Source organism: Carettochelys insculpta, chromosome 4 (assembly GCF_033958435.1).
Source record: "Carettochelys insculpta isolate YL-2023 chromosome 4, ASM3395843v1, whole genome shotgun sequence".
In the NCBI taxonomy this organism is placed as follows: domain Eukaryota; kingdom Metazoa; phylum Chordata; order Testudines; family Carettochelyidae; genus Carettochelys; species Carettochelys insculpta.
This window is the reverse complement of record NC_134140.1, coordinates 14,118,153-14,141,991: the sequence shown is the minus strand read 5'-3', so window position 1 is coordinate 14,141,991 and position 23,839 is coordinate 14,118,153. Positions and strand designations below refer to the sequence as shown.

Here is a 23,839-nt window from a genome sequence, read left to right as displayed (position 1 = left end):
CAGAGGCATATGCGCTGGCTGGGCCATGTCTCACGCATGACGGATGGCCGAATACTGAAGGACCTCCTCTTTGGCGAACTGGCGTCTGGAAAGAGGCCGAAAGGGCGACCTAAATTGCGCTACAAGGACACATGCAAGCATGACCTCAGCGCACTCTCTATCAGTGTGAACACCTGGCATTCGCTCACCTCAGACAGGCATGCCTGGAAACAGGGAGTGAAGGAAGCTCTTGTTATATATGAAACTACCTTGGTGAAGGAAGCGGAAGACAGGAGAGCCCTCAGGAAGATCCGTGCCCGTGATACCAGAGCGACATCTGCCTACTGCTGCTCACAGTGTGGAAAGGACTGTCACTCCCGCACTGGATTGCACAGCCACAGAAGACGCTCCTCGAATCAGTCCAGCTGGGGTGCAAACCCATGATCCCTCGGGATCGAAGGATGCCTACTACTACTACTACTACAACAGTGAAATTTCACGAGATCTCTGTGATGAGATCATCTTCCTGAAACATATATGTTCCACCAACTTCAATTGGACTGCAAGCCAAAAGCACCATCCTCATGCATTGCTACATTAATTCGTGGGACAGTTGGAGGTCCATCTCTTGAATAGTCAGGGTTCATGCCTACAGCAAGAGAGAGATGGTACTTACTGTCTTTCTGTTATCTCAATGTATCAAATTAGTGCTCTCCGGAGTTCAAGTCCTTCCATTCAGTGTTAACAACCTAGACATTTTATTATTGCTTGTATCAGTGTATGTTAATTTTGTATCAAGGGTTCTGTTTAAGACCAAATTGGTCTAATAAATCTTGCAATATTTACTTCTTACCCTGTTGATTTAATTTTAACACCCTGGTGATAGATACATGAGGGGGAAGGGCCTGCAAATTAGCCCATCTTCTGAGTGGCCTCAGAAGATGAACATCTTGACTCTGTCAGGGCAAGGGTGGGTGTGGCAGTGTCATCACAAGGGCCTTTTGCACCACCTCAGCGTATTGGTTAAAGGAGGTCAGAAGGCACTGATATCACAGAGTCCATAACAACAGCTAGATAAGACAGCCTGTTGGGCAGGTGCAAACTCAGAGAGCTCCATGGCTTTGTCACTCTCCTATCTGACATCTCGTGTTGAGGACTGAGAGAGAATTCATAATCATATATGTGAGCACAAGGGGGAGCCTCTTTGGAACTTTCTCCTTTTCCGCTACTCTTTTAACAAGAAGGCAGATGTCCCTGTGGAGAAGAGAACTGCAGAGAACCTATGCAGCCTGATCTATTTATATAAGGGAGTAAACCCTGAGAGAAAATCCGGAGTGGAGTCCGAAGGCGGTTCGGTGTCAACTTCTGGCACTGTCCTGGCAACTCCTGCAGCTGAGCTGGTACCAGACGTGGAGGTTATCCTCTCCTTTGGACTGCATCAGTAAAGCCGAGAGGGGGACACTGGTGTCTGGGCAGCCCAGAGTCTCCATAATAAATGCCCAGGCTCCCGCCCGGAGAGGTACTCCGGCATTGCTAAACAGCGTTGCATCAACACAGGAGGCAACAGATACCGGTTCACCCACCACATCCGCAAGAGATGCAGCAAGGACTGTCACTCTCGTGTGGGTCTTTATAGTCACAGTAGACGCTGTAAATGAAGTCCTCAATTGAAACTATAAAGAGCGCGATCCATAGTCTATGCAGACTGAAGGATGCCTACTACTGATCTACTTAGTGCTGGCCAAATCCAAGACTCAGAAGAAAATTGGTTAAGGTGAGAGAATATTTTCTCACCCGGACATTTGTCTCTTAGGATCACTGAGTAATTGGAAATGGTCTTTTTTGCTTTCCCTTTTTCCTGCTTCCCTCCCTGCACTGGTGAAGAGGGAGCTGCTCTCTATCTTCATGGTGGGAAGCCCTCCCAAAGTTACGGGACAGGAAGAGTGCTCTTACAGGGATCCTAACTGGAGAACTCAGCCATCCCTGAGCCTTCTGAGATACCTGCCCCTCAGTTTCAGTGCTGATTGCCTACGCTGGAGGTCTAAGCTCACCCTATCTACTCCATCAATTTACCTCCTAGCTTAGAAAGTTTAATAGGCTGTGGGTCTCCTTCTCCTGCTGCAATAGAGAGCTCCTGTCCTCAAGAGCCCCTCTTTGCCTCTGAGTTCTAATGGCCTTTCAGCAGGTCCCGGTGTTTGATACACAACTACTTTACATGGGCTCTTTGCTTTTAAATGAGATCCCAGATATAGCCTGGGCCCCGATTCTCCTTAAAGGGACCAGCAACCCCAGGACACCACTGCACTGTCATTAATTCATCTACAAAGACTACAGGAGCTTTTTCACTAGGTTTTGCTGCCCATGCCAATGGCACATGAAGACCAAGTATCTGAGTGTCATTTGTCCAGAGGAGAGGCAATCTCTCTTCCCTCTGCAAAAGAGCCTGACTTTTTTTTAATCTAAAGGTGCATGAGTCAGCTGGGGCTGCTTTACGCAGAAAAGTTGCACTGCTTGAGCTCAGCCAGTATAGATGAAGAAGTACAGTCTCCTGAGGATGGACAGAGTTGTCCCAATCTAAAGATGCTTCATACCAGGATAGTGAGGGAAAGAAACAACAACAGTTTAAGACACTTTTATGAAAATATAACTGTGCACACAATGGAAGTTGTTCTGGGGAAACTATTACATAGAAATAAAAACAGATATGCAGCTCTACCTAAGCTTTTATGTAACAACAAAGAACCGTGTATGTCCCAGGTCTTTAAGCATTAGGAAATACAAGAATTAAGGTTATTTATACAATTTGGCACAGTGCTATTGTGTACATGTATTATGATGCAGAACTCAACCAATGTGGCCTTGGGGTCAATTTCCTTCAAACTACCAAGCGAACTTGACTGGTTCATTCTCCATCTCTTGATGTCTTCTAGTGAAGGCTAGATGCCTTTCTGGAGTGTGCTTGGACCCAAAACTCACTAGTGTGCCATACAGGAGGCCTGTGATATGCAGGGGAGGGGGGTCAGATCAGGTGATCTAATAATCTCTTCTGGACTTCAACTCTATAAAGCTATGCAAAAATGAGTGTGGAACACTGAGCAGTCTCTGATTTTATGTGTAGGCTGTTTGATGCCCAGAGTGAGTGGGAAGGGAAGGCCTAAGCCCATAAAGCACAGGTCTAGTGTGAGGCCTGAGGCCTAAGGCCTAGCAACAATGGACAAAACATGGCTCAAAGCAAAGCTCAGCTGTGAGCAAGAGGCAGGCCTCTGCTAACAGAACTTGGCACAGACAGGGCTGGAAGTACAGGACGCTAATTGCTAGTTGGCCCAGGACAAAACAATAATTGGTATAAGCTGAAATCACAAGGTCTTACCAGCTCTTTAAAAAAGACCTTGATACCTACTCCACACAGATACAGACCTAGCTTCAGGAAAGAGTCTAAAATGACAGCATGGTGGATAGAGATGATCTAAATCAAACCAGAAGGTACACGGAGATGGGTGGCAACCTGATAAGCATCAGCAGTAAAGTGTGCTTTGTTTGTACCTGTATATAACGCGATGTCTTGGGGGGAACGTCTTTGTCTGACCTCGGGGGGAAGTGGAATTTCCACTGTTTGTGTCAGTCCATTGTTGCAGCAGGGGCATATGTACATGGTATCATTACAGTATACTGTACCTAACAACTGTTGTTTGTACCTTGCCTGACAGTAAATCCCCACTGGTTGCCTTTGATCCTTACCTGCTCTATGGTTTTTGGGAAGCCTTGGCTGCAGTCAGGGGGCCCGCTTCATTGAACACACACATACACACATGCAGGCATGCACTCACACACACAAGCAGCCTTCTGGTTATCATCAACAGAACCAAAGACCCATGAGGACACAATAGCAGTAAATCTGCCAAACTACAGTTACCTTAGGAAAGTTAAAAGTAAACATGCATTCTAAATCCTAAACTTTTAGCAAGAGTTGAGTCAAACAGTTTTTCCTTACCCTGACAGATGGTACAATGAGGTTATAGTTCCTCAACAGACAGACTGGGACTCTTTCCCAACCTGAGACTACTCTTCCCCAGTTCAAAGTCTTTATCCTCTAGATGTTCCTCCAGATGTTGAATTTGAAGTTGGTGGGGGGAGATGCCAAGTGATGATGTCAGTCTTTTTTGGCATATAGTCTTCCATCTTACTGGAAAGATCTTTGCTGTGATGGCGGTTAGTCTGTCCTCACAGCATATGTGCCTTCTGCAAGTCTCTAAGATAGTAGATTCTCTTCATGGTGGATGCTGATGGGCCATTAACACTCCCTGGCTACCGACGGCTTCTCCTTTGTTGTAACTGAAATGTTTGTGTGGGTGTTCCAAACGTCAACAACAGATTTCAGAAACACCCTTGGCAATACTTTGTAACTTCAAATTCTATGACAGTACATGCATGCAAATAGGATATTACTGTTCAACAAGATCAATACTTGTAAAATGACACATTACAAGGCATAATTTGAACAAAACATCACAATTTATGATGTCATGGATGTGGGGGAGTTCCAGGGTGCTACTTTGAGGTGCAGAATCTCACACTCTGGTTTTGAGAAATCACCATTTGTGTGTGCATATTGGTAACAGAACAGTGCTTGGAGGCACGAGAAAAATGGCCTCCCACAAGGAACAGTATTATCTCCACCACTATTCAACATATAGTTGAGTGATAATATATACAGCTCTTGAAAGCTTGGTTATGCTGATGACACATGCCTTGGCTTTTAGTTGTACTCCTTTGACATACTGAAGAGCATTCTGAATGCAGATTTGGTGGCTATGAATGATTAGTGCCATCAGTGGTGCTTGATACCTAGGGGAAATAAGACTATGTTGAGAGTCTTCCACTTACATCCTTCAAAAGCAGGTAGAGGGTGAACACAGTTCTCAGTGGTCAATGAATAAAGTATGATTCACATCCAGTCTATCTAGGTGTTTAACTGGATACAACTTTCACATACTGTGACTGTGGGAGCACGAGCACCTGGTGGCCGGGCCTCACTTGCAAGGCAGAATGACCATACACTCCATCTTGGAACGCTATCATACAACGGTGGGGTGGCCTAAAGCCAGGTCAGTAGAAAGAAATCAAAAAGTTGTCAAGTAGTTGGAGAGTCCCCAAAGAGAACATCCTGACAAGCAGATAGTAAGCCCCCAAAGAGAACAGCTGGGGCAAGTAGCTGGAAGCCCCCCAAACAGAACATCTTGGTTGTGCAACATCAGAGGGTCCCGGGGGGAAGGTTTGAAAATGACCAAGGACAGAGGAAATCTTGTAACATGTTCTGACAGGCCGGGAGGATAGAAAGCCCAAATTAGGTAACAAACGTTTTAATTGGCCAGGTATTGAACCCCCAATTAAGAAACACTATAAAAGGTGATTTAGCAGGGACAAGGGTGTGGGCTCCTGGACACTAGGCAGAGGCTAGCAACTTCCAGTCCAGACAGCAGACCCCGGCCTGATCACCCAGACGTCATCACCACGAAAGGTCCCAACCAAGCCGTATCTCTGACTTGAAGGGCCGCTGTAATGTAGTTGTTGGTAAGATGTGGGAGCATTGGATGTTATTGGTAAGTCACATGTAACTATATACAGCTATATGTAACCTAGTGTTTAGCCTATGCCAAATAAATAAATATATATATAAGACAAGTGTTAGGTAGTTGTAGTTACGAATAAATGAATCAGTCACTATCAGTAAATACCACTAGCTGGACTACCTGGGGCTGTATAGAGAATTATTGGGACTTAGAACAGCCACAGGGCATTGTGGTGTTCACAACTGGAGTGTTATTGTTCCTGGTACTCATAATACTGTGGAAACCCAGGTTTTAAAGTAGATACACTGAATCACATATTGCTGCTACATTATATAAGGCTGCTATAGTGGTGGGGTGGTTGGTCCCGGGCCATCCACCCCCCCGCTGTATCAAACTCCACGCGCACCCATGGGACCCAGAATAGGTTGGCACATCATCAGTGACCATCTTACAAAGACAGTGATGCACAACAACCCGGGCAGAAAGCTCACTGGAATAATATGAGGGCACCAATGCCCAAACATTACACACTTCAGCCTTGACACTTTTATTCAGCAGTGGAGAACTGCACTCCAGTATAGGCTTTTCTCACACAAGGATGATTGGCATATCACTTAAATTCCACAATGTAAATTATTCCAGGCACTCTTAAATATACTCTATGGTTAGAAGACTAGTTCCTTGCAGTATTGCTCCACCCAATATTCACAGAGAGGAAAGCACAGCAAAGCTCATGATGGAATTGAGTGATATGCCACATCCACTGTTAATTAAAGACTTGTTTTTAATCCATCTCATGTTCATCTGCCCTCTCAGTGCCCATTTTGGATAAGTTTGTGTGGTCCGCAGAAAAAGTGACAAATAATGATAATGTTCTTGTCAAAGCTGCCGCCTCAATGTCAACCCGGATTTGATTTATCACAAAGGCAATGAGGCCTTTTCTACCAGTTTCATACGCAACAGAAAATTTGTGCTGCATCAGAATTTTGGTGGCATTTTAAAGTCAGTCCACACTGTCAATGCAGGCAGCCATAAACTATGGTACATGTTTCTGAGGGCTGTAAAATTATTCAGCTTCCTAGAGGTCTTCATGTCTTGAATTTTGCTGGTACAAATGCTGTAGCTTGGCTTGCCCAGATTCATCTGCTAAATAAATAAATGTGGGCTTCCCATCTTCCTTGTGTGATTTCCAGGGATACTAGTTTTCCATTCTTTGAAAAAGAATCTCTGATTTTAAAAAAAATTGAAATAAAAATAAAAAATTAAACACAGAACTTTAATTTTTTCCCAATCACAATATATAGGTATCAGTTGAACATAATCTTTTATTGATATACAGTAGAACCCCATTTAGATAAGTCTCCATATTAACCAATCCATCAGTTACCCAGGAAAGTGAGACCCAGATGGCTCAGTCTCCAGCTGTCTGTGCCATGTTGAGACGACAACTCAAGCCACCGCCATTTTAAAATAAAGGACAGAAACCTCTTTGTCAGTTCTCATAATTATGCTATCTGGCTCCATCCTACTTAGATCAGGATTCCACTGTAAATTTAAAGGGTTTGGAATGCAGTCTGCCTTGGGACTACATCAGGGAGAGGTGACTCCCCTCCAGCTCTCTCTCCTCGCACCAGCTAAGTGAACAGTAATATAATATAAGGAGATGCACATCTTACAGAACTGGAAGGGACCTCAGGACGTCATGGAGTCCAGTTCCCTGCCCTCTTGACAGGACCAAGCACCATCCCTGACAGTTTTTTTCTTTCTTTTTTTTTTTTAAACATCTATTTGCCCCAGATACATAAATGGCCCCCTCATGAATTGAATCCACAACTCTGGATTTAGCAGGCCAATGCTGAAACAGCTGAGCTATCCACTCCCAACTGGAATTGATGTAACTTAGTGTGACTTACCATATCAGTCCCACGGGGTCAGGATGTCAATGGAAAAATCTCTGTCATCAATGTCCCTGACTCCTTGTGACCCCGCAGTGTACCAAGGTTGATGGGAGCACTATCACTAGTTGATTTAACATGTTCCTACCAAACCTGCTAAGTTGACCCCCAGGAGATTGATCTCCAGAGCAGCAATCTACCAGTAAGTGTAGACAAGCCTTAATACCTTTCTTTGATGACTTAATAAGCCTTGTGGATGGTGGGGAAGAAGTAGATATGTTGAGGCTTTTGATACCTTCTCGCATGACCTCATAATCTAAAGAAATACAATCTTGATGGAGCTAGTTGGAAAACTGCTTTCAGAGTGTAGTTATTAGTGGTTCACAGTCAAGTTGGAAGAGCTTATTGAGAGGGATCCTGCAAGGATCAGTTTGGTTCAATAACTTCATCAATGATTGAGGTTATTTTCCTTACCCTGAGGGAAGGACAAGAAGCAATGGACTTAAATTTCAGCAATAATAGTTGAAACTTAATAACAGAGAGAAAGCCGTGCTAGTCTATATACTATCAAAACAAAAAAGCAGTAAAGTAGAACCTTAAAGACGAACAAAATAATTTATTAGGTGAGCTTTTGTGGGATAGACCCACTTCTTCAGACCATAGCCATACCAGAACAGACTCAATATTTAAGACATAGAGAACCAAAAATAGTAATCAAGGTCAACAAATCAAAGAACAAAAACTACAAGATCTTTACCAAATATTCATAAACCTGAATTACTTCCCAGGAGAAATAAAAAAACAAATCGACAGGGCAGACAAATACCCAGAGACCAGCTACTCCAAGATAGGCCCAAAAAAGCCAAGAACAGAACACCACCGGTCATAACCCACAGCCCCCAACTCAAATCGCTGCAACATATTATTAAGGACTTACAACCTATCCTTAATCAGGATACACGCTACAGAAGACCCTAGGTGACAGGCCTGTTCTCTCCTACAGACAACCTCCCAATCTGATGAGGATTCTCACCAACAGCCACAGTCTATACCGCAGGAACACCAGTCCTGGGACTTTTACTTGCAACAAAGCCCGCTGCCAGCTTTGTCCACATATCTGTTCTGGGGATACCATCACTGGAACTAACCAGGTTAGTCACAGAATCACGGGCCCATTCTCATGTTCCTCAGTTAACATCATATATGCCATCATGTGCCAACAATACCCAGATGCTTTGTATATTGGACAGACTTCAAACTCTCTTAGACAAAGAGTTAATGGGCACAAAACAGACATAAAAACACTCCTGATCCACAAACCTGTCAGCTGACATTTTAATAGAGTGGGCCATTCTGTTAATGACTTAAGAATTTGCGTCTTACTGAAGAGGAATTTTCACAATAGTCTTGAAAGAGAGGCTGCTGAACTCTCTTTTATATTCAAATTCAACACATTAACACATGGTTTGAATCGGGATGCACATTTTCTAGTCATTATAGGTGCTCTTTTGCATACTTGGCTTAATCTAATTCTTGACTCCACTCACCCCTGACACCCCTCTACTCTCTGATTTACTCACCTTGATAATTTTTTTTCTGATTTGTCAACCTTGATTACTATTTTTGGTTCTCTATGCCTTAAATATTGAGTTTGTTCTGGTATGGTGTTAGCCGGTGGACGGGTAATGTGCGGTGAGGTATTCCCCAGGGTCCTAAACAACCCAGTTTTTTACTGTTAGAGCAGGGAGCTCCTAGCACTCTCACCTATGGCCAGGCTGTGGTAACCAAACGGTTAAAATTCTTTTTGTTGTGCCGGTTGTGTTGTAGTGACAAAAGGGTAACAGCAGTCAGGCTTAGATCTTAACTGGTTACAAGTTTATTAAGCTACAGTTATAAGCGTGTGGTTACAAAAGGCTATTGTCTACTTCTTATATGCTAGCAAGGTACAGGTGTTAACAAGTTACATTACAATCCAGTACAAAGATATATGTTACCATCTAACACAATGATATCTTGATACAGCGACATCTAGTTACATAGCTCTAATTCTTTAGCTGTGCACAAAAAGAAAGGAGACCTAGCATGGGTATATCTTACCCTCTCTGCGTCTCTCGATACCAGCGTAGCCAAGCCGGATCGGTCACTCAATTCCGCGGAAAGACGAATACGAGGTTGGGCGTCCCCAGTTGTGGATCTCGGGAGGCAATCACCTGACCCGACCAGCAGGTAGTTGGTGGAATGCACTCAAAGTTAGAGTTCTGCTGGTCCCACCTTTTATACCCCTTTTAGGTTACATATTCTCCTTCTTATCAAAGGTGCCAGATTGTACTGGTCTGTCTTTTGTGACACCAGTTTGTTACAAGGGCAATTCTTACTTAATTTGCACTTGTAAGACAGGAGATAAGCAATTTAGGAGTACAGGACATTCTTTTTGTGTGGGCGGAGACTTCCTCTTCTGGGATGGCTGTGTGGTCATCATATCCATCAATGCCAGCTGGGGTGATTTCCTGAGGTTCCCCCCCGCCTTGTTGACAGTTTGGCCTGTTAGCCTTTTATTTGTACTTTCTGTTTCTCAGGGTCATGATGAGCTAGTACATCTGGGCCTCAATGAGGGGCATCGAAGACTGTGCTGTCAGCAGCCGTTTCCATGCCCTGTGTGCTCGCGGGGCTCCTCAGTGAGGGGGGGCACAGCGAGCAAGCTGGCTTGTAAGGGGGAGACTTTGTCTGGCTACATATGGCTATGGTCTGAAGAAGTGGGTCTGTCCCTCGAAAGCTCACCTAATAAATCATTTTGTTAGTCTTTAAAGTGCTACTTTACTGCTTTTTTGTTTTGGTTCAAATGTAAGATTAGGAAAATCTTCCTGTCAGTGAGATTAAGCACTAGAATATTGTCCAGTGAGGCTGTAGAATTTCCATAATTGGAAATTTTAAAAAGCAGTGGATGGCATAGATAACACTTAGTCCTATCATGAGTACAGGAGGTACCTTCCAATCCTGCAGTTCTAATTATGCCTTTATTACCCTTTCATAACTGAAAATCTGTTTGCATGGCACATTTGCTTTTATCTTATATTTAATACCTTGTAGTGTAGTTTTAACTATATCATGTCTCACCATCAGTTCCACTTAGTAGGAATTAATATTCCAGTCCTGTATGCCAGATGGCGTTTTAGCTCTTTTATAGTGTGAAGAACGCAAACCTTGATGTTTGTTAATGAGCAACTTGAGGGGTGAAGATGTGGCTAGTAACATATATCTCAGAGAGAAATCCAAGGCAATTTTTATGCATTCCGTTGTTGTTGCAGAGGGGTAGCCATATCAGTTTCTAAGGTGCTATAGGACTGCTTGTTATTTTTGAAGCTACAGACTAACAAATTTTTTAGCTTTCATGGGTAAGACCCACTTCTTCGGATGAATGGAGTAGGAAAAATAGTCATGAGCTTTTGTGGGTAAGAGTCATCTGAAACAGTGAGATAAATAAATGTATTAGTCTCTAATGTGTTACAGGACTGTTTGTCCGTTGTTGTTGGTTAGATATTGTACTTTACTTTTACTGAGGGTGCAATGGGATACCAGGCTGTTGTTAATGCTAACCATTATCTAAATAGCCTGGATTTAAGCTCTTTGCGTGTTTATTGTGCTAATTAGTTCATCACACAATATATTAGAGGAGCGTGTGAATTTTGGCAATCTTCATAAAATAATGTAAACAATTTCTATGTATTAAAAAAAATTCAGTTTGTTGTTATTTGATGGGGTAGTGGCTGGAGAGTTATTAGAAGTGCATACCTGAAGCACACTAGTTGAAAAAAGCACAAGGAATTAGCTAAATGGAGATCACATCTCTGAAACAAGAGCAGCACCAGCCAAGCAAATAGTGAGGGTTCCTTCTAGTTCTGTGATTCTATCTATACCTGAAATTGTGAAACTAGATGCTGGATGATGGCCATATGGGTATTCATGGAATGCTTGAACACAGTGAATGTCTCTTGACATAAAATACAATCTAACCAATTCAGCAACGAAGGGTCCTGTGGCACCTTATAGACTAACAGAAGAGTTTTGAGCATGAGCTTTCATGAGCAAAGACTCACTTCATCAGATGCTGGTCATGGAAATCTGCAGGGCCAGGTATAAATAAGCCAGAGCAAGGCTGGGGATAACAAGGTAGCTCAGTCAGGAAGGATGAGGCTTACTACCAGCAGTTGATCTGGAGGTGTGAACACCAAGGAAGGGGAAGCTGCTTTTGTATTTAGCCAGCCATTCACAGTCTTTGTTTAATCCTGAGCTGACTGTGTCGAATTTGCAGATGAATTGTAGCTCAGCAATTTCTCTTTGGAGTCTGGTCTTGAAATTTTTTTGCTGTAGGATAGCTACTTTTAAGTCTGCTACTATGTGGCCTGGGAGATTGAAGTGCTCTCCTACGGGTTTTTGTATATTGCCATTTCTGATATCTGATCTGTGTGTGTTTATTCTTTTACGTAGAGACTGTCCAGTTTGTCCGATGTATATAGCAGAGGGGCATTGCTGGCACATGATGGCATAAATTATATTGGTAGATGTGCAGCTGAATGAACCCACGATGGTGTGGCTGATCTGGTTAGGTCCTGTAATGGTGTTGCTGGTGTAGATATGTGGGCAGAGCTGGCAACGAGGTTTGTTGCATGGATGGGTCCCTGAGTTAGAGTGACTGTGGTGCGGTGTATAGTTGCTAGTTAGGATTTGCTTCAGGTTGGCAGGTTGTCTGTGGGCAAGGACTGGTCTGCCTCCCAAGGCCTGTGAAAGTGGGGGATCATTGTCCAGGATGGGTTGTAAATCTCTGTCAATCTAACCAATTCAGTGGCTCACATTTTTCTTTATTAGAGACACAAGGTGAGCGAGCTATGAATTTTTATTGAACCAAGTCCTATTGATAAGAGACAAGCTTCCCAGCTTACATACACCTCTCGTTCAGATTTGGCAAACATACTCAGTCATCTTCTTCTTTCACATGGCTGACGTACAGCAGCAATCATAATTTCACCTGAAGCTGATTAAGCCAAGTTGCTACATCAGAAATAGCAGAATTTACCTGTATTATTTGAAAAAGAGAGCTGTCTGTCCGTACGTACAACGGTGAGCATGCACTGTAGTTCCATACCATCACATCCCTCACACCCTCCCAAAATGCTTCATGAGTGTGTCCCTCCACCTGGGCCCCACACAAAATAGAGCCTCTTCCCCATAATAGACTCCTTTGAACTGTAAGACAAGGACTCGGACAAAGTTCAGATGTGTGTAGAGTGTGCATGTGTGTGTGTGGTGGGGGGACTGCATAGGACACTTGTCCCTCAGCAAGGCTCACTGTGTGTCTGGGAGTTGGCTTCTGTTCTATTCTGTGATCACTTACAAATGCAGTGATGCATATGGGTAAATCGAGTAGTAGAAATTGGGAGATCTCAGCAGCAGGATCAAGAAAACAGAAATGGAGAATATCACGGTCTCCTTGGTCTCAGCAGGTAGAGAGGGAATGTGATGCTGAGAGAGTGAGCACATCCTCCACCTGAAGCGAGAGAGACATGCTAGAAGAATATCGAGGCCTGTCAACAGGCAGAATACCTCCTCTCACCACAAGTTAGAGAAGAGGTGTACCAAAGAAATACTGAGGCCCATTGACAGGCCCTGTTAGCGTTTATAAATTGGGCAGTAAGCAGTGATATGTTCAATAGTATGTCATGGGGAACCACACTCACACACTGTGAAGTCCTTGATTTTCCATTTCTGTATTAGATATCGGATGGCTGAATGTAAGGACCATGACTCCGGGCTTTACAGAAGACCTACAGAGCATTAGTAACCCCCGGAAGACAGCAATCATTAACGAGCTGAGAAGACTTCAGATGCACATCGTGGCCCTCCAGGAAACAAGGCTATCATCCTCTGGATGTCTCAGGGAGAAGGAATTTTCCTTCTTCTGGCATGGGAAGCCTCCAGAACAGACCAGAGAACACGGTGATGGCTTTGCAATCAGAAACAGCCTAGCTGCCTCAGTCATACCATCAAATGTGGGAACTGAGAGAATGCTGAAAATCCAGCTTCAAACACCAGTGGGCATGGTCAACATCTTCAGCGTCTATGCGCCTACTTTAACTTCTGCCCAAGAAGTTAAGGACAAGTTCTATGATGAACTTAGCATTGCCATCAGTGAGGTACCTTCCCATGAACCACTATTCATCCTTGGCGACTTCAACGCCAGAGTTGGCAGCGACCACCACAGCTGGCCATCCTTTCTGGGACAGTTTGGAACAGGGAAGATGAATGAAAATGGACAGCGCCTCCTTGAACTCTGCTCCCAACATGACCTCTGCATAGCCAATACCTTCTTCAACGTCAAACCCCAGCACAAAGTTTCGAGGTGACACCCAAGATTGAAACATTGGCACCAGCTTGACCTCGTCCTCACCAAACACAGCTGTTTAGGTAATGTCAGGGTGACATGTAGCTACCACAGCGCAGACTGTGACACTGACCATTTGCTCGTGTGTAGTAAGGTGCACATCCACCCGCAAAGATTCTTTTGCTCCAAAAAGGAAGGAAGGCCGTGCATTGACACTGGCAAGACTCGTGACCCTTCAAAAGTATGCAAGTTTGTCCAAGCATTTGAAGAGGCCTTGCCCCGCCCAGATGACACTGATATCAGCAAGAGATGGGAACAACTACGGGACACTATCTATAATACTGCGATATCTACCTTTGAGAAGAAGACAGTCAAGTCTGCTGATTGGTTTGAAGCCCACACTGAAGTGCTGACGCCCCTGATTGAGAAGAAGAGACAGGCACTGGCTGCATACAGGTCCTCTCCCAGTGAGGTGAACCTTCAGGCGCTCTGGTCTGCTTAGAGTCAAGTGCAGCAGGTTGCTCAGCGTTGTGCCAATGATTACTGGCTCCAATTCTGCTCCAAGATTCAGCAGGCCGTGGACACTGATAACATGTGAGGAATGTACGATGGGATCAAGCAGGCCATCGGTCCATCACAAAGAAAGACTGCCCCACTTAAGTCGGCCACAGGCGAGGTCTTGAAGGACAGAACCAAGCAGATGGACTGCTGGGTGGAACACTACTCACAGTTGTACACCAGAAAGACCATAGTTACAGAGAGAGCCCTGAATGCCATCGAGCCTCTGCCCACCATGATTGAACTCGATGCTGAGCCCACCTTGGAGGAAGTCAGCAAAGCGCTAAAAACACTATCTTCTGGAAAAGCCCCAGGGAAAGACGGTATTCCCTCAGAAATCCTCAAATGCGCCAACGGTACCCTAGTTTCAGAGCTGCATGGAATACTTTGCCAATGCTAGAGAGAGGGCAGCATACCGCAAGATATGAGGGATGCTAACATCGTTACTTTCTACCAGGGTGACAAAAGCCATTGTAACAACTATCGTGGCATCTCCCTTCTCAGTACCGTGGGGAAGCTATTTGCATGTGTTGTTCTGAAGAGGCTCAATGTTCTTGCGGAGAGAGTCTACCCTGCGTCTCAGTGTGGGTTCAGAGCTGAACGGTCCACCATAGACATGGTTTTCTCTGTTAGGCAACTACAAGAAAAGTGCAGGGAGCAGAACAAACCTCTGTATATTGCCTTCATCAACCTGAACAAGGCATTTGACCTCGTCAGCAGAAAAGGTCTGTTCACAATTCTGGCTAAGACTGGCAGTCCCTCAACTCTGCTCAGCATTATTAGGGACTTCAATGAAGGCATGAAGGGGACCGTCGTACATGATGGAGCCACATCCGAACCCTTTGAGATTCTCAGCGGAGTGAAGCAGGGGTGTGTGCTGGCTCCAACACTGTTTGGCATCTTCTTTGCAGTTTTGCTCAAATATGCCTTCGGAACTGCTACAGAGCGCATCTCTCTCCGCACGAGAACAGACGGCAACCTCGTCAAACTGTCAAGGCTTAGAGTGAAGACCAGGGTGCTTACAAAGCGTCATAGGGGGTTCCTTTTTGCTGACGATGGAGCTATTGCTGCTTACACTCAGCAGGAACCGCAGTCACTCATAATTCGCTTTGCGGATGCATGTATGGAATTTGGCCTCTCAATCATCTTAAAAAAGAACCAGGTGAGGGGCCAAAACGTGGGTAACGAGCCATCTATCAGCGTGATAGACTACGAACTGGAAGTCGTCCATGAGTTCGTGTACCTAGGCTCGACGATCTTGGACAACTTGTCACTTGATAGCGAGATCAACAAGCGCGTTGGAAAAGCCGCCACAACGTTCTCCAGGCTGACGAAGAGAGTATGGGCTAACAATAAGCTCACTGTGCACACCAAGGTGCAGGTCTACACAGCCTGTGTTTTGAGCACACTGCTGTACGCCAGTGATACATGGACTTTGCACTCAAAACAAGAGCAGCGGCTCAACACATTCCACATGCGCTGTCTTAGGCGCATACTCGGTATCTCATGGCAGGACAAGGTCCCCAATAGCACAGTGCTTGAGAGGGCAGGCACCGCCTCCATTTCACCCTTCTCAAACAGAGGCGTATGCGCTGGCTGGGCCATGTCTCATGCATGACGGATGGCTGAATACCGAAGGACTCCTCTTTGGCGAACCGGCGTCTGGAAAGAGGCCGAAAGGGCGACCTAAATTGTGCTTCAGGGACATGTGCAAGCGTGACCTCAGCGCTCTCTCTATCAGTATGAACACCTGGCATTTGCTCTCCTCAGACAGACGTGCCTGGAAACAGAGCGAAGGAAGCTCTTGTTATGTATGAAACTACCTTGGTGAAGGAAGCAGAAGAGAGGAGAGCCCTCAGGAAGATCCGTGGCCGTGATACCAGAGCGACATCTTCCTACTGCTGCTCACAGTGCAGAAGGGACTGCCACTCCCACACTGGATTGCATAGCCACAGAAGACACTGCTTGAATCAGTCCAACTGGGGCACAAACCCATGATCCCTCGGGATTGAAGGATGCCTACTACTATCCCATGGCTGGTTCAGAGTTGACCAAGATGATCATGGAAGGTCAAACCCAGGAATCTTTTTTGTGAGATCTGACCCAACCTGCTTTCTGAGCCTCCTTATTTTATGTGGCTAAACAAATGTTCTCAGAAAGGCTTTGAGGACTTAAGACCTTGCAGGAGAGCATTGTCAAGGTCTTGGTAAATAGGGAGACATCTGTTTCCCTTGATTTGCTGAGCTTTGTGGAACATTGTCATAGTTAGACATATCTGCAGGGGAGCAATGACAGACTTTGAGCAGATCATTTCTCATGATACCTTACATGGCATGCTTTATATGTAAGATCATGATTACATAAAACTGAGGAATATGTGGGTTACAGGATGCTCCCCCAAGGTATAAAATGTCATACACTTCTCTTCTTGTGTTTATCAAGTGGTCCTTTTGTATTCTCCACCAGTTTGGAGGCTATAGAGTTTGGCTGTATTTTTGGTGGCCAGTATTATGTGGGATTAGTATTACATTATAATAGTTTCCAGGGTTGACAACTTGAATGTGTAAAATTAAAGTTTTGCATGCAGTCAAGCCAGTGCTGCCATCTTGTTGTGTCAAGGGAGTGTATCAAGGCTTTTGTGGTATGAGAGTTGCTGATCTGATTGTATTGCCAGAGCCACTTCTGTGTCTCTCTTGTTGAACAGGGAGTGCACTTTTTTTCAGAAACCTTGTTACTTTCAGGTGCCCTTTGAACCCTTGAGAGCATTCTGATCTTATTGGAAACCTTGCAATAGTTTTCTCCATCTGTTTGCTGGCATCCCAATCAGCTTTAGCAAAATTCCATTATAGAACCTGTTTTGGAAAGGCCACAGGAATTACAATGTCTACATAGAGCACTATAGGTCCCATGAGGGCTGTTTTAAAGTGCTGATAGTACTTCACATGCTACAAAGAAAAAGTGTTACCATTTTGTTTTTAGACATGAATGTCAGGTCTAGATTGTACCCATGTAGCCAGTGGCTTGAAGGTAATGCTGATTGTTGTTTTAGTTCATAAATTAATGGTAAATGTGGTCTGCTCTTCAGTTGATGGAATGACATTAAAATGCGTGATTGTGTCCTTGATGTATATTAGATGGGATGATAAGGACTTGTCATTTAGGTTATATCTATAAATATGGGAATTACTAACCTATTAGTTGTTGACAACGTGGGTCTCTTGCAACATGAGGCTTTCAACCTTTCACGTTTTCATCAAATTTCCTGGATACTCATATTTTGCCAGTGAGAAGCTTTCAACATTAAGCTACAAGATTCTTATTCCAGGGCCTATTTGGTACTTTGTATGACCCTGATGAAGACCTTTAGAATTTGCTGAGCTGTTGCTCTGATGACACTGAGCAATGTTCTTTCACCCAGTTGATGGTATTTTTTAAGAATGCTAACTTAACAGAAGTGGACACTGCAGAGCTTGCCACGTTCTACTCAAGTGTCACAGCTAAACATCCTTCAGTCTGCATTGACTATGGATCGCGCCCTTTAAAGTTTCAATTGAGGACTTCATTTACAGCATCTATTGTGACAATAAAGACCCACACGAGAGTGACAGTCCTTGCTGCATCTCTTGCAGATGTAGTGGGTGTCTGGCAAGTCCTTATTGTGCTTTCTGTGTGCTTGCTTCTCCTCTGCTAGCTGTCTGATCTTCAACTCGCCCTTCTGAAGGCCCTTGTGTAACCCCTGCCTCCATCTGCTGCGGTTGTCTGCTAGTTCTTCCCAACTGTCCAGCTCGATGCCTACCTCTCTGAAGTCTCTCTTGCAGACATCTTTGTAACGCAGCTGGGGGCGTCCGGGAGGTCTTTTGCCAGAGGCTAGCTCACCATACAGGATGTCTTTTGGAATCCTTCCATCATTCATCCTGTGGACGGTTAGCACATATCAAGAAACCATTCAAGTGGACAGTTAACACTTCTCCAGTCATAAGGGGGAAAAGAGGGAAAAAAGGAAGAGAGAGAGGTTTAGTGGGTTAAAGATTGCTGTTAAAAACCATGAATCCAGTGTCTCTAGTCAGTCTATGACCTTCATTGTTCAGCAAAGTTATGAATCTCCCCACCTTTTGAAGGTTTCTTTTGAGGTTGAGGATCAAGATGTCAAATACAGATAGCCATGTAAAGTATTCACACAAAGTTGCGTGATTTTAAACTTTCATTATTTCCTGTGTGAGATCATTCCAGGGCACAGTGATTATCAGTTCACTCACATAGTTGTTATTAGGGCTTAATTAAGACCTAGTGATGTTAAAAAGTGTGTCCTTTTGCGTCTGTAATTACAGCCAGATCTGGTGTCGCTTTGAGTTGGTGCGTTCTGGTCTGTGGAGAGCTTGCCCCTCATGAATTGGTCCATGAGCATGTTGCTGCCCTTGCCCAAAGATGCTGGGCCGACGTATTCTCTTCCTCCCTTGGCATTTCTAAAGTACCTCAACACACTCGCCCCCTATGAGCCCCTCAGCTGCCTCCCAACTTTGGCTTAACAGGAAGGGCACGCTGTGCAAGACCCAAGCCAAAGGGGCCCCCCATAACCTTCAAAGCTGTTACACAAGATGGCCGCCTTTGAAGCACCTCAGCCTCGTTTTCATTCTTCCCCAAGCATCAGCCTTCTTTATGGTGCGCATGTGTAGAGCATTCCATGAGTAGGCGTCAAGCCCTTCCCTGTGTGCTCATGCGCATAGTGCCACCGCAGCTCCCCCGCAGGTGCGCTTTAGCAATGTGCGCTTGCGCAGAACAGCTCCGCAACAACCCCCTCCCCCTGTGTTATATCTGAGTACGCCGCTAACCGCACGTATGAGCGGCCCTCTCACACTTTCTGCCTCCATTTCAGATCCCTCCGCCTCCCGCGAAGCGTTTCTGTAGTCACATCCAACATACCTAAAAAAATCCCACGAATGCCCCTAATGACGTGCTGAATGTTTTCCCTTTTGGCTGTTGTCTCCGACGCCTCAGTGGCTAAAGTAGGTCCAGGGACTCATTTATCTCGGTCCGGCGGAAGAATCAGCCTCTTTGAAAGTGCAGCCATCGACAAACCGATCCGATGAACGAGAGGGCTGACTCCGCCCCTCGGCCAATCCGAGGCAGAGGCTGGCCACGTACCTGCCCCTCGGTGTGGGCTGAGCCAATGAGCGGGACTAGCTGGGGCTGGAGGGCGCGTTGAGAGGTGTGTGGGTGAGGGGGGTGCGTGCTCGGGCTCGGAGTTGTGGGTGTCGTTTGTGCTCGGGGTCACGGAGACTCGTTGGGCTGTTGCGGGACGTGCTGCCCGGCGGCGGAGGGCTGGGTGCTGGGGAGTGGGGTGGCGGGAGCGGGACTAGGCGGCTCTCCGAGGAGCTGCCCCCTCTGCCGGTTCCTTTGACGCCCAGTGACTTGGCTGGTCTGTTCCTGCTGCTGCGGAGGGCTGGGTGGGAACAAAGGGGTGCTCGGAGGCTGGACGGGGGCAGGTTTTTGCAGCGCCGCACACTAGCTGCTGCTGTTCCCTTCGCCTCACCTGCTCGGCAACAACACGGGCGTGTCACCGTCCCGCCCCGGGTGTCCTCACGGCGATTAACACCCCGCACACCCGCCTCCATCCTCCAGCAGGACCCGAACGCTCCGCTTAGTTCAAGCCGAGCCCGGAGGTTTTGTGGTGGGGTCTGTGCGCAACTGGCCGGAGTGACTGCTTCGTCCGTTGCCTGGGGCTCGTCTGCGCAGAGCAGCGCTCTCCCATGCAGTAGGATGGTGCTGAGGCTGGAGGAGAGCTGGCCCCTGTTCGTAGGGAAGCGGTTCCTGAGCCTGTCCGAGGAGGAGAGCAACGGCCCGTGGGATAAGGATCGCGTCTCCGAGTGGCCCTGGAAAGCTGGCCGAATCAGGGCCATTTCGCACACGGATGTTTCCAAGCGGGACTTCAAGGTAAGCCGGTTTATGTAACTGTGTTGGGTTGATGAATGCGATGGGGTGACTCTGCCTCTTGGAAACACGCGTGTGCGGTTTCTCTGCAATTTTCGACTAGGTAAAACGGTCAATAAACTACTCATCTGTTTGCAAACCACCTAGGTGCCGCTAACATCTTCAGCCTTGTCGAATGTTGAATACATGCTAAAAAAAATCCCCTCCTACCACTTGGAAGAAGTTTGTTTTGTAGTCTATTTATTAAGACACAATTTCAGCATACTTTACTCCTGCACTTAGAATTCTTGTTTCAGCCGTGATTGTCTTCCTACAACTACCGTACGTTTGTAGTTGGGGTGATGCTTTAGCTTTTAATGTTGGTGATGAGTACTGCAATATTTTAAGATTTTCTTATTGATCATGGTGGCTGGTTTGACAAGGTAGCGTGGACAGTTGCTGTTTGATGTGCTGTTGGTGGTTGTGAGTTTAGAAGATGGTTCTCTTGATCAGGTAACATCCATATGGCAACTGACAATTACTTAAATAGCAGAATATTGGGATTATTAAGTGTATGTTAGCTGCTCTCTAATATAGTAGAGTGTTTAGATGGAAACGAAGTGTTAACACTGTATGAAGAAGTAGCTGTTTTCGGGCTGCAAGCAAATGTTCTGTGAATCACAGCTTGGAAACTATTGCAGTACATAAAGTATCTGCTAGTAATAGGACTTGATGGTACAGTAGTAATAGGGTTTTACTGTGTAAATTTTACACTTCTACTTTTTGACTTGGTAGCGGACAGTCTTGTTTCATGATTCTATTTTTGTTGCCTTCTTTCGATAATATAATTTTCCTTCCCTCTCTCAGTCAGATAACCTGAGAGAGTTTTTGTTCCCTTTCCTTTCAGGGCAGTTACTCAGTCGTTCGAATGCACTTATTTCTCTTTAGTTTGTAAACTTTGGGATTACACTACAGACCAAGACTAAATTCCACGTGGTGGCATGCTAATCATATTTAATGTGACAGTGCAGAGTTTTGCCCATGTATGGCATGTAAGGGGAGGTACCAAATCCTTTTAGGGTGTGGGGAGGAGCAATTGCTCTCTGCTCAGCCCTCTCTGATAGTAGAAAGGGAAGATCAGGTGGAGCTGAAAATTTTACAGGTTTACTGTGAGACCTGTAATTGGTTATGGTTCTGCTAGACAAGATAAACTCTAATGCACCAGGATATCAAGAAGATAGTTGTGACCAGAGTTTTTGTACAAGAATGTGTGCAACCTCCCCACCAGATTCAAAAGGTAAAGCAAAGAGTCCCAGAGTGGTGATGAGCTGAAAAACTGTCTGAGGAACAGAGGGTGCTTAGTCTGTAGAGAGCCATGTTTGGGTGAGGAAATATCTTCTATTGTATCAACTTTCGTAGGTGATCACAACTCCCCATTAACTGCTCATAATGGGCCCAAACACCCAGACTGAATAGAGCTTGTCAGTTCTGGCCCTCCCCTTTACTGAGACTCACTCTTTTAAATCCTCCTCTGAACCCCACCCACCCACTTGTGCATCTGACGAAGCGGGTCTTTGCCCCTGAAAGCTTATGCTCCAAATACCTTAGTCTATAACAGGCGAGTCCAGCCTGCGGGCCGCATGCGGCCCTGGACAGCTAGTAATGTGGCCCCACAAGATCGTAAACTTTTAACATTATTATGTGATTTATATACATTAACTATATTATATATTTTATATGCGGCCCAAGACAATTCCTCTTCACTCAGTGCGGCCCAGGCAAGCCAAAAGGTTGGACACCCATGGTCTATAAGGTGCCACAGGACTTGTTGTTTTTGAAGATATAGACTAACTTGGCTGCCTCTCTGTTTATCATGACTAGTTAACACGTTTCCATATCACTCTCTTCCATCTTGTATTTAACTGCGACACCCAGTACATTTTCCGGACCTGAGGAAGAGCGCTGTGTGAGCTTGAAAATTTCTCTCTTTCTCTCTCTGTCCTTAGCAGATGTTCCTCCAAAAAGCTTGTCTGGGAAGTATTCTGGGACCAACACAGCTACAAGCATAGTGCACAGTCTTTTTTTAATAATAGTCCATCTTTGTTTTAACCGCTTATTTGAAATAATACCAAATGTGTTAACCCAATTTTTAAAGCATGCTGTTTCAATTGCTGATAATATAGTCTTTTTACCTAAACTATTAGTAACAAAGTTAAATTTTTCTGCTTATCTTGTTTGCTTGTGCAGTTTAGCTGGGACAGTGAAAAAATTAGTCAGTTTCACTCTTGTTTCTTTGAGTGACTTTTGATACTCATGTTATCACAGTACTGTCATGTTGGGTTGTACACTCTGTGAGGGATGTCTCACTCAAAAACATATCCTTTTTCCATTTTACAAAATATTCTCAAATATAATGTTGCACTACACTTCCTGATGTGTTGCCATATATTATGGTGACCTTCGAGAGGACTATAAAAACCTGCATGGAATGGAACACAGCTTTATACAAGCAATAATATATGCATATGCAGGGTAAAGGCAGCTTTTTTTTTTTGTATTCTGTTGTTTTGGCTTTACCTCTCTTCATTCCTTACCAGACATGAAATGACTTCAAAAAACCACTGCCCAGTTCATCAAGCTACTATGTTGTCCTCACTCAGAAGTGACAAATATTTTGTGCTTTTTGTACATATTTGATGGCATATATGATGATAGTTGAGGAACATGAGAATGTGCCAGTGATTCTGTGACTAACTGGTTAGGTCCGGTGATGGTATCTCCAGAAAAGATATGTGGACAAAGCTGACAGTGGGCTTTGTTGTAAGGGAAAGTTCCAGGACTGGTGTTCCTGCTGTATAGACTGTGTCTGTTGGTGCCAACAATGCCCAGATGCTTTGTATATTGGACAGACTTCAAACTTTCTTAGACAGAGTTAATGGGCACAAAACAGACATAAAAACACTCCTGATCCACAAACCTGTTAGTCAACATTTTAATGGAATGGGGCATTCTGTTAATGACTTTAGAATTTGCATATTACTGAAGAGAAATTTTCGCAACACTCTTGAAAGAGGCTGCTGAACTTTCTTTTATATTCAAATTTGACACATTAACACGTGGTTTGAACTGGGATGAGAATTATCTGGGTCACTATAGGGGCTCATTTGCATAGTTGGCTTAATCTAATTCTTGACTTCCTCCCCACCTGCCTCCCTCTGCCCCTCAAATCTCTGATTTGCTCACCTTGATGACTTTTTTTTCTTATTTGTCCACCTTGATTACTATGTTTGGTTCTCTGTGCCTTAAATATTGAGTCTGTTCTGGTATGGCTATGGTCCAAAGCAGTGCGTCTCTCATGAAAGCTCACCTAATAAGTTACTTTGTTAGTCTTTAAAGTGCTACTGGACTGCTTTTTTGTTTTGTGTTGGATGAAGTACAGTAAACTTCTTATCTGGCAGCCCTGGGACTAAGAGGTTGCTGGATATTTAAGTAGTCTGGATAATAGAGAGGTATGCCTAGCAATGCAAAAAGCTGAAGGAGAAACAAGCTTAGAT

General features: G+C 44.8%; 1 protein-coding gene across 1 annotated transcript in view; it reads left to right on the top strand.

Moving 5' to 3' along the window:
* Positions 1-19,937: 19,937 nt before the first annotated feature.
* The window catches only part of KDM3A (lysine demethylase 3A), a 48,444-nt gene continuing 44,542 nt past the window's right edge, over positions 19,938-23,839 (top strand). Inside the window, exon 1 of the mRNA XM_074991687.1 lies at positions 19,938-20,309. Within this exon, the coding sequence (XP_074847788.1) occupies positions 20,136-20,309 (174 nt within the window). The 5' untranslated portion in view covers positions 19,938-20,135. The remainder of the gene's footprint in view (positions 20,310-23,839) is intronic.